This window comes from Lynx canadensis, chromosome C2, assembly GCF_007474595.2.
Source record: "Lynx canadensis isolate LIC74 chromosome C2, mLynCan4.pri.v2, whole genome shotgun sequence".
In the NCBI taxonomy this organism is placed as follows: Eukaryota; Metazoa; Chordata; class Mammalia; order Carnivora; family Felidae; genus Lynx; species Lynx canadensis.
In genome coordinates this window covers 130,261,757-130,274,591 of record NC_044311.2, presented here as the reverse complement: position 1 = coordinate 130,274,591, position 12,835 = coordinate 130,261,757, and the positions used below count along the sequence as shown (strand labels likewise).

General features: G+C 35.6%; 1 protein-coding gene across 2 annotated transcripts in view; it reads left to right on the top strand.

The window, feature by feature from the left end:
• The window catches only part of SAMSN1 (SAM domain, SH3 domain and nuclear localization signals 1), a 50,232-nt gene continuing 37,397 nt past the window's right edge, over positions 1-12,835 (top strand). The window contains exon 1 of one of the 2 annotated variants that reach the window (XM_030328822.1): positions 1-127. In XM_030328822.1, the coding sequence (XP_030184682.1) occupies positions 71-127 (57 nt within the window). In that variant the 5' untranslated portion in view covers positions 1-70. The remainder of the gene's footprint in view (positions 128-12,835) is intronic. The other variant, XM_030328823.1, reaches the window with a different exon arrangement.

The following is a 12,835-nucleotide window of genomic DNA, read 5'->3' as shown; positions in this document are numbered from 1 at the left end:
ACTGCTGACAGCCTTCAGTTGTTTCTGTAACAACAGGAAGTGCACTCACTTGGAGTAGTCTGAATTGAAAATGTTGAAGAGAAAACCATCCAATGCTTCAGAGAAGGAGAAACATCAAAAACCAAAGGTAAGGTAACTATACACAGTTAAATAAAACCAAACCATTTAATAGAATACACTAGAATACACACACACACACACACACACACACACACAAACACACACACACACACATTGTTCTTAGCTGTCAGTTATAAATTAATTCAACCCTAGGGTCAAAGGCCTCGTGGCAGGTGTGAAAAATAATGAGTTGAAAACTTAGAGGTTAAGTAATACATGACAATTATTGTTTCTGTAATTTTACCTTATAGTGTATATTTGATCATTTACATTTGTAACTGAAGTTGGAGCTCAGATCCAAGTTCGTGGAAATCAATTGGTGGTCTCTGCTTGAAAGGTGGATATTATGAAATATTCTTGAACATTTTTTATGACTATACATTTGTCAATGTCTATTTAACTGAATGCAATTTATCCCTTATGGGTTCAGCTCTCATATTACTTTTAATTATGAGAAGATTGTAAATAGAGAGGATTTGGCTGAGCATTTGATTTTTTTCATTTTTTTGTATTAAAATATGATAGCTTGTTGAAAAGATTATGTTTCCCACTCTTGCTTGAACTAACATTATACTAGAGAGTGGATTGGGTTATATTTTAGGAAGCACCAAAACTCCATATATTGATAGATTTGCCTAATTGTTTCTATTTGGAACATTATGCTATCCTTTGTCTTGACAATAATTGCCACTTACCAAAAAGTACAGCATGAGATAACAAAGTTTAGATTCTATTGTAGAACTCTAAATTAGTTTCATTAATCATGTGAAAGAAACCATGAAGTACTGGTGTCAAAGGTTTTCTCCAATACGTTTACATTTCTTGAGTTCCTTAGATAAATAACATTTTTAATCTATCTGTGAATGAGCTATAACTGAGTTCAGATGTCTTTTTAAAGGACTGACTTATTATCTATTATTGGTCTGTATTTGCTTGGCACTTGTTCTGAGAGAAAGGAGTTGGGAATTGATTGCGAACTTCTGGATTGATGAGGCATCGAACAGTGGTCAATGTTTTATAAGTCTTTGCAAGTTACTATACAACCTGTCTGAAGTAAACTAATAAATAAATGATTTCCAATCTTTAAAAAATAAGTCAGGGATCTTCAGTTAAAAATACAGCTGGATAATATATCATGATGTCTATCTTTTCCCCTAATATAATAAAAATTCAAAGGCATGTTTCCCAAAGAGTGAAAAAAAATTCTAAAAGCATCATTTACTTTTATATTTAAGATTGATCGTATACAGAATTTACTCAATTAAATGCAACTAATATTGAGTTGACAATAGTAGGTTCTAAGGGGATCATAAAAGTTAATATGAATTGGTACTTTTCCTTTAGGTATTTAAATTCTGAAGTTAAAGTATCTCACAAGGACTGCATTATGTAGTGAGTTACTATCATAATTATGTCAGTGAACTATTTTCAAAATAATAGTTTAGTCTATCATCATCATTTCCCTTAATTGAAGAAACTATTGAAATATAAGTGGGTATTGTTCATCCTACTGACTTTACTCATTTACAAAAATATATCTGATACTCTCTCTATATATATATAGGAATAAAACATATCACAGAGAGTAGTCACATTGGAAACATATTAACTTATGTTGTGAACGAAGTCCCATTATCTTTAGATGAGTGGTTTCATTCTATACAAATCTAGAGATACGTGAATGTATATGTACAAGTGTGTTTTTCATACATTTTGGGTCAACAAAAGCCTTTCTTTTTATAGTGAGGTAATTTTTTTCCAATTATTGTAATTATGTCTTAGAAACAACTCCTCTTTAATTCACATTTATTTGTTTTACTGGATAATTTTTGTGTATTTTATGGAAAACCAATAGAATCCCTAAGAGATGGTAGAAATTGATGTCATGATGATCTCTACAAACAAATGGCTAATAGAATGAAGAGTGCAAATTCCTTCATCTACTGGAAGGGACCAGAGGATCTGTGTCTAGAAAAATAGAACAGAACCATCAAGAAATCTGTCTGAAATATGGGGAATAACAGTCTAAGCTAATTAAGTACATACCAAACAATAGCTTGCCTCTCCTGACCCCTAAAGGTATACTCCTTGTACGATAGTCTTTCAGAATGTCTGAGAGAGATTTGCTTGCTTTGTATTGTGAATGTTGAAATAAAGAGCGATAGCATTGAAAATGAAGGAACTATTATTGCAGTATCTAGTTCATGTTAACTCCTGTGGGTTATAGTTCAGGTGACCTAGTACACAATTCAAATGGTGAATGCATATTATTACTAAGGTTCCCTCAAATAAAAAATTAGGAAACTGTTTATTTGAAAAGGATATCAATGGAGAAGGACTTTGTTATTAGTATTTTTAAATAGATCTTACAATTGTGAGAAAGTTCCAAGTATTCATGGATATAAAAATGTAGCGATAGATTTTATAAATCTATATATGTAATAATTTATTATTTTCTTAAATTCAGAAGACTTACCAATAGACATGTCCATGACTCAAAAAAAAAAAATGAAAGCACACATTAAAATTCAGTTTTACCATCTTTAATTTTATCATAAATGTGTCATCATTTTCAGCTTTTATTCCTGTATCTCCATCTTTGGTATGAGATCTTTCCTTCAGATAGCTCATAAATAGGACCAATAGTATTCATAGTGGTTATAAGAGATTCATAGTGGAGGCTAAGAGAGTGAGACCAGAGATACTCCAAGAAGGAAACTGGAAAAGCTTTGGAGAGTTATTACCAAAGAAACCCATTATGTATACTGGAATGTTAATAAATTCCAACAAGTTTAATTTGTGTTTCAGAACTCTATATGGTATATATAGGCAAATTTCAAATTAACATGGAAATTTGATGAATAGTGCTTAAGTGTTATATATTTAGATTAATCTTTCAAAAATAGCCTTGCTTAACATACATGCAAAGTACTGTACTTTCTTTTTTGAAGTCTGTTTTTGCCTTCTCATCACTACTGCTCACTGCTGCTAGTGACTTTTTAAAATTTTGAGCATATCTGGGATTCGGAGTAGATAAGATAGGATCTCATTACACTCTATAAATGCTTAATTTTTAGAACATAACTTTCTGTGATTGTTTCTCTATCTGAAATGTTGTATTTTAGTTTTCCATATTTATTGTGAGTATATTATATACTAGTTGCTGTGGTTCTCAGGCTTTGTACATTAATTTGTTTAATATTTCTAACAAGTCTGTGAGAGAATCACTCTTATTTAGCTGCACGGATAAGAAGGCATAGAGACGGTTAATTAACTTGAGCAGGGACACATACTCAGATGAAAAAGAAAAGTGTGTGATATGTCAATTTCCAGTACTCCTGTTCTTATTATGCTGCCATTATGAGCATAGGGACTGTAGATATTTCTTCTATTTCTGTCTTAATTACCAGCTAAATTTTATGAAAACCAGGGAGAACATATGCTTAAGAGCCTCTGCAAGTTGGAAAGGAAGTTGGAGATACCCGTACCTGTCTGTGATTAGGTATAAGACTTCCACCAATAAAATCCCTCCAGGTGTCCACTCAACTGTCAATGCTTAAAATTGTAAAACCACAATAACTTTTTAAATATTCACATGTTCAAATTGTCAAAAAAAAAATAACGGCCTAAAACTGAGATAAGTATAACCACGTATCTCCCTCCTGCACCTAGCATAGCACCTTTGATGTAGTAGGCCCTAATAAATATTTGTAAAGTGAATGGAGTCTCTTGAGTCTACTCTATGTATCCTGGTTCAGGAATAAATACTCTTTAGTGCAGTGTACTTTCATTATTCTTGGCACTAAGTCTGCTAGCGTGCACATAAGAAAGTTTATGTGTATGTGTGTAAATGCAAACTGTAACTTATTTTTAAGTTTTATTTTAAGGACTCCAATACAGCAAATGCTGTGCCAGACTCTCTAGAGAGGCCCACCATTACATAACTATAGACCTTTGTTCCAGGTCAGGGAATATGGTAGAAACTTCAAAATCAGGAAAGGAATAGACAAATGAAACTTTTCAACTATAATTAGGATAACTTGGCCTTTATTCATCTGGGATTAATGATCTGTTAATAAATTTTAACACAGGATTTTTTAAGTAAAGAAGATTCAAATACCACAGTTATTTTAAAGGGAAACACTGGAATAATGGCAGTTCTGGAAATAGCCTTTTTTTTTTTTTTACCATATTTTTAAATCTAAAGTACATACTAAATGAGACACCATTAGTGTCACAGAAGCTAATTTTCACTAGCAATGACTGAAGTGGCATTCTTTCCCATTTGCATCTGATCCTAGCAATGATGAGAGGTGATGAGTTGATTATGAGCTGTTTTCACTGCACTGCCCGCTGTGCGAATTTATGCTCCTAGACAAGGATGACACGTAGTTGTGGCATTAAAGAGCTTTCTTCACTGCTTTTCCTATCAAGACTGCTAAAATACATTTTAACTCTTATCTAACCAGGTATAAGAAAAGGGAAGAAATGTTTACATGTACAGGTGCTTACTTGAGGCCAGGCACTTACACAAGGGGCTTATGGCATTCTTCTCCCAATTTACAGGAAAGAAAACAGTTCTGCAGATATGAAATATTTCACTCAAGGTAACATTGTTAGTAAAAAAAAATTTTCAAGATTATATGGGACAGTTTCTTCTTCTAAACCTGTGGATTTCCCCCCATTACTTCTTTTTGCTTCTTCATCTGGTGTATAATTTTGGACTTTAATTTAGATGAATTCAGTTGAATGTTTGCATTTTCAAACAATGTGATCCCAAATAAGATATGTGATATACAATGTAGGTAATATTTTAAATTCACTTTTCCCATTTAAAAATGATGGGTGTAAATATATATGTATATATATTTTTTTGCTTTTGGTTATTATTTCTCGCCACCCCCCCCCCCCAAATCTCCCAAAAGGTGCTCTTCAATTATATATTTACTTAGTATTTATGTCACATTTGTTTTCCAAGAAATAGTTAAAATAGATTATGATCCCAAACTAAAACAAAATAATTCAGGTGAAAATGGAGTAGAAATCCTGTTAGAGGGTTTTACAGGGCCACCAAGGCTGAGTTGAACATGGATCTAAGTGCTTGCTACTCAGTGTGTTCATACAGACGAGCAGCTTTGGCATTTTAGGAGTTTGTTAGAAGTGCTGATTCTCTGGCCTACCCCAAACCTATTACATCAGAATATATATTGTAAAATTTTTTTTTTTCAACGTTTATTTATTTTTGGGACAGAGAGAGACAGAGCATGAACGGGGGAGGGGCAGAGAGAGAGGGAGACACAGAATCGGAAACAGGCTCCAGGCTCCGAGCCATCAGCCCAGAGCCTGACGCGGGGCTCGAACTCCCGGACCGCGAGATCGTGACCTGGCTGAAGTCGGACGCTTAACCGACTGCGCCACCCAGGCGCCCCAGAATATATATTGTAACAAGATACCTAGGAGTCCTGTGAACACTTCAGAGTTTAGAAATGATGTTCACATCCATGGTTCTCAACCTAGGTTGCACATTTGAATCACTGAAGAACTTTAAGAAATACTAATGATTGGATTCCACCTTCAAATATTTTGATTACCTAATATAGGATGTGCCTGAGCATCACGAATTTTTAGTTACCCCATCTGGAGACATTTTTTCTACTAACCTGTTCAAAAGACGTAGGTAATTTATTAATCCATTTACCCATTCGTTCATTCATTCATTCTTCAATACAACAAATATCTATTGAGTGCTTGCTAGAGACAATATACACCATATGTGCAGAATATAGTGGTGAATAAAACAAAGATCCTTGCCCTCATACAATAAATGAGATAAATATGTTAAATATATAGTATGCTAGGTAATGATGAGTGCTGAAAAGGGAAGGAAGGATACAAGGAAGGCACCAGGAAAGATTTGGTGAGGATGGGAATTTGAAAAAGGACCTGAAGGAAATGAAGGAGCTGACCACGAGTTTGACTGAGGAAGTTGTATTCCAGGCAGAAGAGAGATAGAGTCTAAAAACCTTGAGGCAGGAGCATCCCAAGTGTTTTGAGAAACAGTGGAACAGAGTGCATAAGGGGAAGAGTGTTCACAAACAGCAGGATCACAGAGGGCTTCCAGGTCATTATAAGGATTTGAGCTAGTATTGAAAGATTGTGAGAAAACGTTCTGGATAACATTTTAGTGGGGTTATTCTGTCTTTTGTGTTTCGAATACACTGAAAGATTTGGACATAGTAGGGAGAAGAGACTGGTTAGGAGGCTTTACAGAAACTAGGCAAGAGATGGTGATGGCTCACACGAGGGGAGCAGCAGGTAGGGTAGATGTTGAGGAGATGCTGAATTTGGGATATATTTGTACATATTGCATCCATTGGAATATGCACAGGAAACTTAACCACACCACATGTGACCAAAAGATAATAAACAGAAGGGTTGCCACTGCCCTACACTGTTATTGCTTCTAATTGGTGCCCACAATTCTAGGAGAAATGCCCATGTTTCTCTGTCGTAGCCACCAGAAATTCATCCCCAAATTGATGTGCCACGTCCCAAAATTTTCTGCCTCTTTCTTCAAAATACAATTTTCTGTTGACCTTAATTTTCATTTCTAGGGCACTTCAATCAGAAGAGATGAACTAATTTGTTCATTTCGTCATGTTCGATTGAAAGAGTTAAATAATTTTGCCTTGAAAACTTTTCTCCAAAACACTAATTCATTCTAGCCTCCCCATTTTGTAGGCTTTGAATCTGTAATCAAATTGTGTTGCAAGCAAGTAGCAAAAAATTGGGGGCCAACTAGGTTGGCTCTCCTTGGAGAAAAACAGTGTCCAGACAGTATACAGAAAGTTCAGGAGACAAATGGCTGAGAGAATGACAAAAATGTAGCCTCTCTTTCTTTGGAAATTTGGATATTATATCCTATAGGAAGAGCAACAAGTCACTACTTTGACTACCAAAGCACTGGATTTGTTACAAATCAGTTGAATGAGACACATCTCTTTAATCTTTTCTTGCCTTGCTTTGGAGACAAATGGCTTCATTATCCCTCAAGATTGTGTTTTGTTTTGTTTTTTTCTAATGGAATTAAGTCCATACTCTACATATCTAAGTTTCCAAATTTAGCATTACCAAACTGATCCATTTCTCTTTCTTTCTAGTGTTAAGGATTTAGGTGAACTTTTAGAAACAAGACATTCATAATTAGCCTCTTAGAGAACAAAAATGTCCTACATTAAGAATTGATTAGTAAGAATAGAAGAGGTTTTTAAGCTGTCTCTAGTGGTAGACGAAGTGATTCTTCTATACATAGAGAGGGTCATTTGTCAACACAGCTGGCTATGTCTCCTTTCTTGCCTCACATGATGAGCTTAGAAGTCTGGATCTCGCCTCTAGTGGTTTGGTAGGGTGACCATAACAAAATACCACAGGCTGAGTGACTTCAAAAACAGAAATGTATCGTCTCACAACTCTGGAGGTTGGAAGTCCAAGATCGGGGTGTCTGCAGGTTTGTCTTACTCTGAGAGTCATGAGGGAAGGATCTGCTCCCCAGGCCTCTCTCACTGGCTTGCGGATGGCCACGCTTGCTCCTTTTCACTTGCTCACTCCTCCGTCCATGTATATCCCTGGTGTTTCTATGTGTCCAAATCTCATCTGCCTAAAAGGATGCCAGAGGATTGGATTGTAGCCCACCAGAACAGCCCTATTTCTACTTAATTTCCTTTTTAAAGGTCCTATCTCCCAATGCAGTCACATTCTGAGGTACGAGGGATTAGGTCTGGAATACACGTTCCATTCACAACATAGCCCATAAAGTTCTACTAATTAAAAGTGAAGATTTGATTTTCAGCTGCTTCCTTCTTTCCAATTGCCTTCTACCCCTCTTCACTTCCAGTTGACCAGTACCCTCATTCAGCCAGCCACCCTGACCTCACTACAGTGGCTCCCACACTCTCCAGTCTTTTTCCTTGTTCTTTCTTTCCATCTAAACTCACGTCTGCAACATCCCACTAGGCCCCCATTAAGAAACACTTGAAAACTAATAAAAGTAAAACATCTGCTCTACCCCTTTGGCCAGTGACTTTCTGGCTACATACTAAATTCATCTGTCTAGCCAGACAGTTAAGCCCGCAACAAAGCCTCTAATTAGCCCATGGCAATGTGTCAGAGGGCATTCTGGCAGAGCAGTAGAGAAGATGAACTAAAGTCACATAAGGGGTGCCTGGGTAGCTCAGTTGGTTAAATGTGCAACTTCGGCTCAGGTCATGATATCCCAGTTTGTGAGTTCTAGCCCCGCGTCAGGCTCTGTGCTGACAGCTCAGAGCCTGGAATCTGCTTCAGATTCTGTGTCTCCCTCTCTCTCTGCCCTTCCCCCGTTCATGCTCTGTCTTTCTCTTTCTCTCAAAAATAAGTAAACATTAAATAGTCATACAGACTTGGTTTTGAGGTTCTATTTTTATATTTCCTAACCAGGGGACGTTGCACATTTTATTAAACCCCTTGTGAGTCTCGGTGTGCTTATCTGGAGAAGTGTATATTAAAGCATGTCACATCTGATTGATGTGAGGATTTAATTAATTACCATATGTAAATTTTCTAGCACATAGTACATGTTTCATTAATAACCTCGCCTTCTGTTCTGTTTTCTCAGTGCTTGTTCCAACCTCCACTGTTTCTCTTAACTATTATTAAGAGTTTATTCCACTATGCTCTCCCAACCATAGTCACCATCAAGAACAGGGGATGTTTATTATGCATATTTGCATCCCTGGAGTTTTTGTTGGGGAACGAGGAGGCCTAAACTCAGTCTGTCTGACTTTCAGACTCCATGTGCTTCCTATTACACTTGGGCTATGGCCAAGAACACTTATCATATAGAACATAACTGTGATGTCTCAATGTGTGTACAATGAGTGTGGAATGACTAATGGATAATATTAGTCACCTAAAGAAGGATTCTACCCCAGGACATAGTTTACAAATGGGTCATTGAGAAAGATCTGGGTAACACCCACATAAAGCAAAGTAACCATTGTTGGAATCAGAATGTAATGAAACAAAACGATAATCAAACATTGTGATTTAACGTGTCTGAAAAGAAAAGCATTAGCAAAGGGGCTTGCTTTGCTGGAAGACTAGAAAGGAGTGGGACAGTAGAAATGTGCCACTGCGTCTGCAGAACAACATCCATCAGCCGAAGCAAATGTTCCATTTGGCTCAGCAGACTTGCTCACTTAGGTAAGAGATGCAATTCAGGCCATGTAGCTTCGTGCGTGCCTCTAGCCCTTTATGCCGCCGAGTTACTGTGGCTTTTACTACACAGATGAAACAAACTGTGAGCAGTGATCTTGTGTCTCATACAGTGTTTCCTCCAGGGGAGAACATTCTTTGCTAAGTCAACAAGAATATGCATTTTTCCTGACAGTTGAATTTCTCATACCTCATCAATACTTGGTATTGCTATTTTTGCTACCTTTTTAGTTTAGCTTATGAGTCAGTCCCTCAGAGATTGTTTATTTCAGAAAGCTTGAAAAATAAAGTTTCTGTACCTGATAAAGTGAGGGTCTGACATTAGACATGGAGACCTGGCCAAGGAACTGATTTCCGAGCATGGATGAGCCTGAGTTACCACTTTTTCTCTACGTACATACAGTGAAGACAACTCAATATAAATAATGATGTTTCCTTTCTATACTTTCCCTAAATTTAATACTTTAAATTCCTGAGATAAGATTTAAAGCAGGTTTACCTTGCAGTAAATTCTATTTTATAATACATATAGTGACATGGCATTAATCTAGATATTTTTTCTAGAAGTTTTTTTCTGAATATTTCATATGGTTACAGTTGTGCAGCATTGATTTTTTTAATGAGGAAAAGTCATAAAATGAGTAATTAAATATATAAATTTTATACTGCTTATGGGTATGTATTCCTTATATTACTAGTTATCATATATAGGCATCATCTTTTCTCAGGCCATCTGTGTTTCAACTTACTTTAAGATTGTAAATATCTCACTATAATTATTTATCAATTTTAAAGCAGCCATTACCTATATAAAACAAATAATTACAGCAAATTTGTAATTTTGGAAAGAAAATTCTTTCCAAGGTAAATGTTCTACAGTTGTCAGACATGATATTGTAAGTTTAAGTATTATCATAAACCGAGTTCATTTCTACCACGACTATTACATTCAACATCACTATCGACCCCTCAATACACTGAAATCTTTATATAGCCAAACCCAAATTTGCTGAAAAGAGAATGTAATTGATAATAAGGAAGTTATAGAACCCTAACATCTCTTCCAAATATCCTAGCATGAACTTACTACTGTTTTTTCCCACCCATTCTTTCCCTGTTTGGGATTACATACTGTATATTTGCCCCACATAAACATGTCTGTTCTTACTAAGGAAAAAACGTTTAAATTCCTAACCATAGTGGCAGCGGGTGCTGCCTGAGATGGGAATGTTTATAAGCTTTATGATATTAACTGCAGCACTCAACCTCAGGTGGCATAAAGCATGCAAAAAAGAACTTTCTGTCAGTTTTATTATTTCTAAAAAGGTTCCCCTTGAAGCAGAAGAGTGACCTTGCTCTGCTGAGCTGACATATGCCATTGGATTAATGGTCGAGCTCTGCTGGAGGGAAGCTCACGGAAACATTACAACTCCAGAAGCTGGGCCGGCGGTGACCATTAATCAGGGGGACCAAAATCATGCATCAAACACACTCATTTAAAAGTAGTAAAAATGACTTAAAAAAAAACTTTTTGAGAATTAGCTTATTGTTTGTCATTACTTGTGTTCAAGGAGATCACTGCATGACTAAAATATCCCTTGAGGAGACCTTTAGAAAGGTTATTATGTACCCAGAGGCCACGTGAATGCAGAGGACATTGAAGACGAATGAGAGTAACAGGTTTTGTTCCAGAAAATTTGACGGGGAAGTTTATAATGGATTCTGTTTCCCTGACTTAATTTGCATTCCTTTATTTAACCATTATTCCCAAACAATGAGTATTTGCTTCTTCGTGATGATTTTATTTTTTAAACTGGAGTAACTGAATTTAGTGGTATAAACATTTGATTGGTAAATATGGTAGGAAATTGTTCAGGAACCTAAAGATTAGTCAAAATTTAACTATTAAGTCTGTTAAAAAGTATCATAATAGACTTAAAAGTATATTCTTTCACCATGTGTCAGCTAATGAAGCACTTTCAAGACTTTTTTCCTCTCTCTGATTATCGAAAAGAAAAAAAAAAAATAAGTCTAAGATCCAGAAAGAGAATGCTCAGTTTAAGTAAGTTACTCTTATTCTTTTTTAAATCCCTTTGATAAAAATGAAGACAATTTCTCTTTTATATTTTTAATCGTTTGTCTTTTAGATTAACGAAACTATGCAAAATGCATATGATATAATTTCATTAAAAGGTAAAATAGAAGGGGCACCTGGGTGGCAGAGTCGGTTAAACGGCCCACTCTTGGTTTCAGCTCAGGTCATGGTCTCACAGTTCGTGAATTCAAGCTCCGTGTGGAGCTCTGCACTGACAGTGTGGAGCCTGCCTGGGATTCTCTCTCCCTCTCTGCAAGCCCCTACTCCCTCTCTCTCAAAATAAATAAACTTTTAAAAAAAAAGGTAGAATAGAAGAATCAGGTATTTTTTAAGAAAACCAGAATTTTGATACTTAAGATTATGGTCAATTTAGGAAGGCCTGTTATGATTAGTACTTGAAAATTATTCTTCTCCTAAATAACTGTTGCCTTCTTTCACCATCATATTCATATTCACTATTATCTTCTCTTGTTAACCAGATCCTACACAGGAAGATTATTTATACAGTTATTTATTTTTTGCACAGGTATTTATTTGTTTTTGGAGTTTAGTTATAGGATGAAAATGGCTGATAATTATGTGCAAACAGTTAAAATATTTAATAGTTGGTTATAAGTAGAAAAAATCTAATATTCATACAATAGAAAACAAATTATAAATTTATGGAAAGATAATACATATTTTTATAACTGGAAATGTAAATCATCTATCTTTGTTACCACCTTCTCACTTTCAAGGTACTTAGAAAACAAAATTAGTAATAAGAAATGCTCAGGAAAGTTACTGAGAGTAAGGATGGTAAATGCATCAAATTTGTTATTACCTATAATTCCTATCCCTCTCCCCACTGTCTTCCCTAAAACACATAGTATCTTCTGTAACCATTGTTGACACAGTTAATCCTTATCTCTTTAACTCTAAGCCTGAACGTGGCTTCAGAACTCTTCTCACTCATCTCAACACAGCTTTTTGTGAAGCTTTAAACAAACTGTGCTGGTGCAAGAATTGAAAACTTATTGCCAATTTTGGTTTTGAGAGAAAGTCCTTCCAGACAATGGAAAAATCCCAGTGAAATATTCTTGTACCGAATACACACTTATAATGACCAAAATTACTATGTTCACTAGAAACAACCCTTGAAGAGTTCAAGAAATAATTATATTAGACACATTTTTGTTATTCAGTACTCCATTCAATATATAGTGTGTGGCCCATCACCTTTTTGTTTCTTTGCCATCATTTTAGCAATCACCATCTTTGGATTTGGAGATTTTTAAAGAGTCCCTCAGTCAGCAACCACATAATCTCTCAGGGTAAATAATTTTTGAGGCAAATTCAAATTGTGTTGATTTCAGCTAATTTAAAAATTTC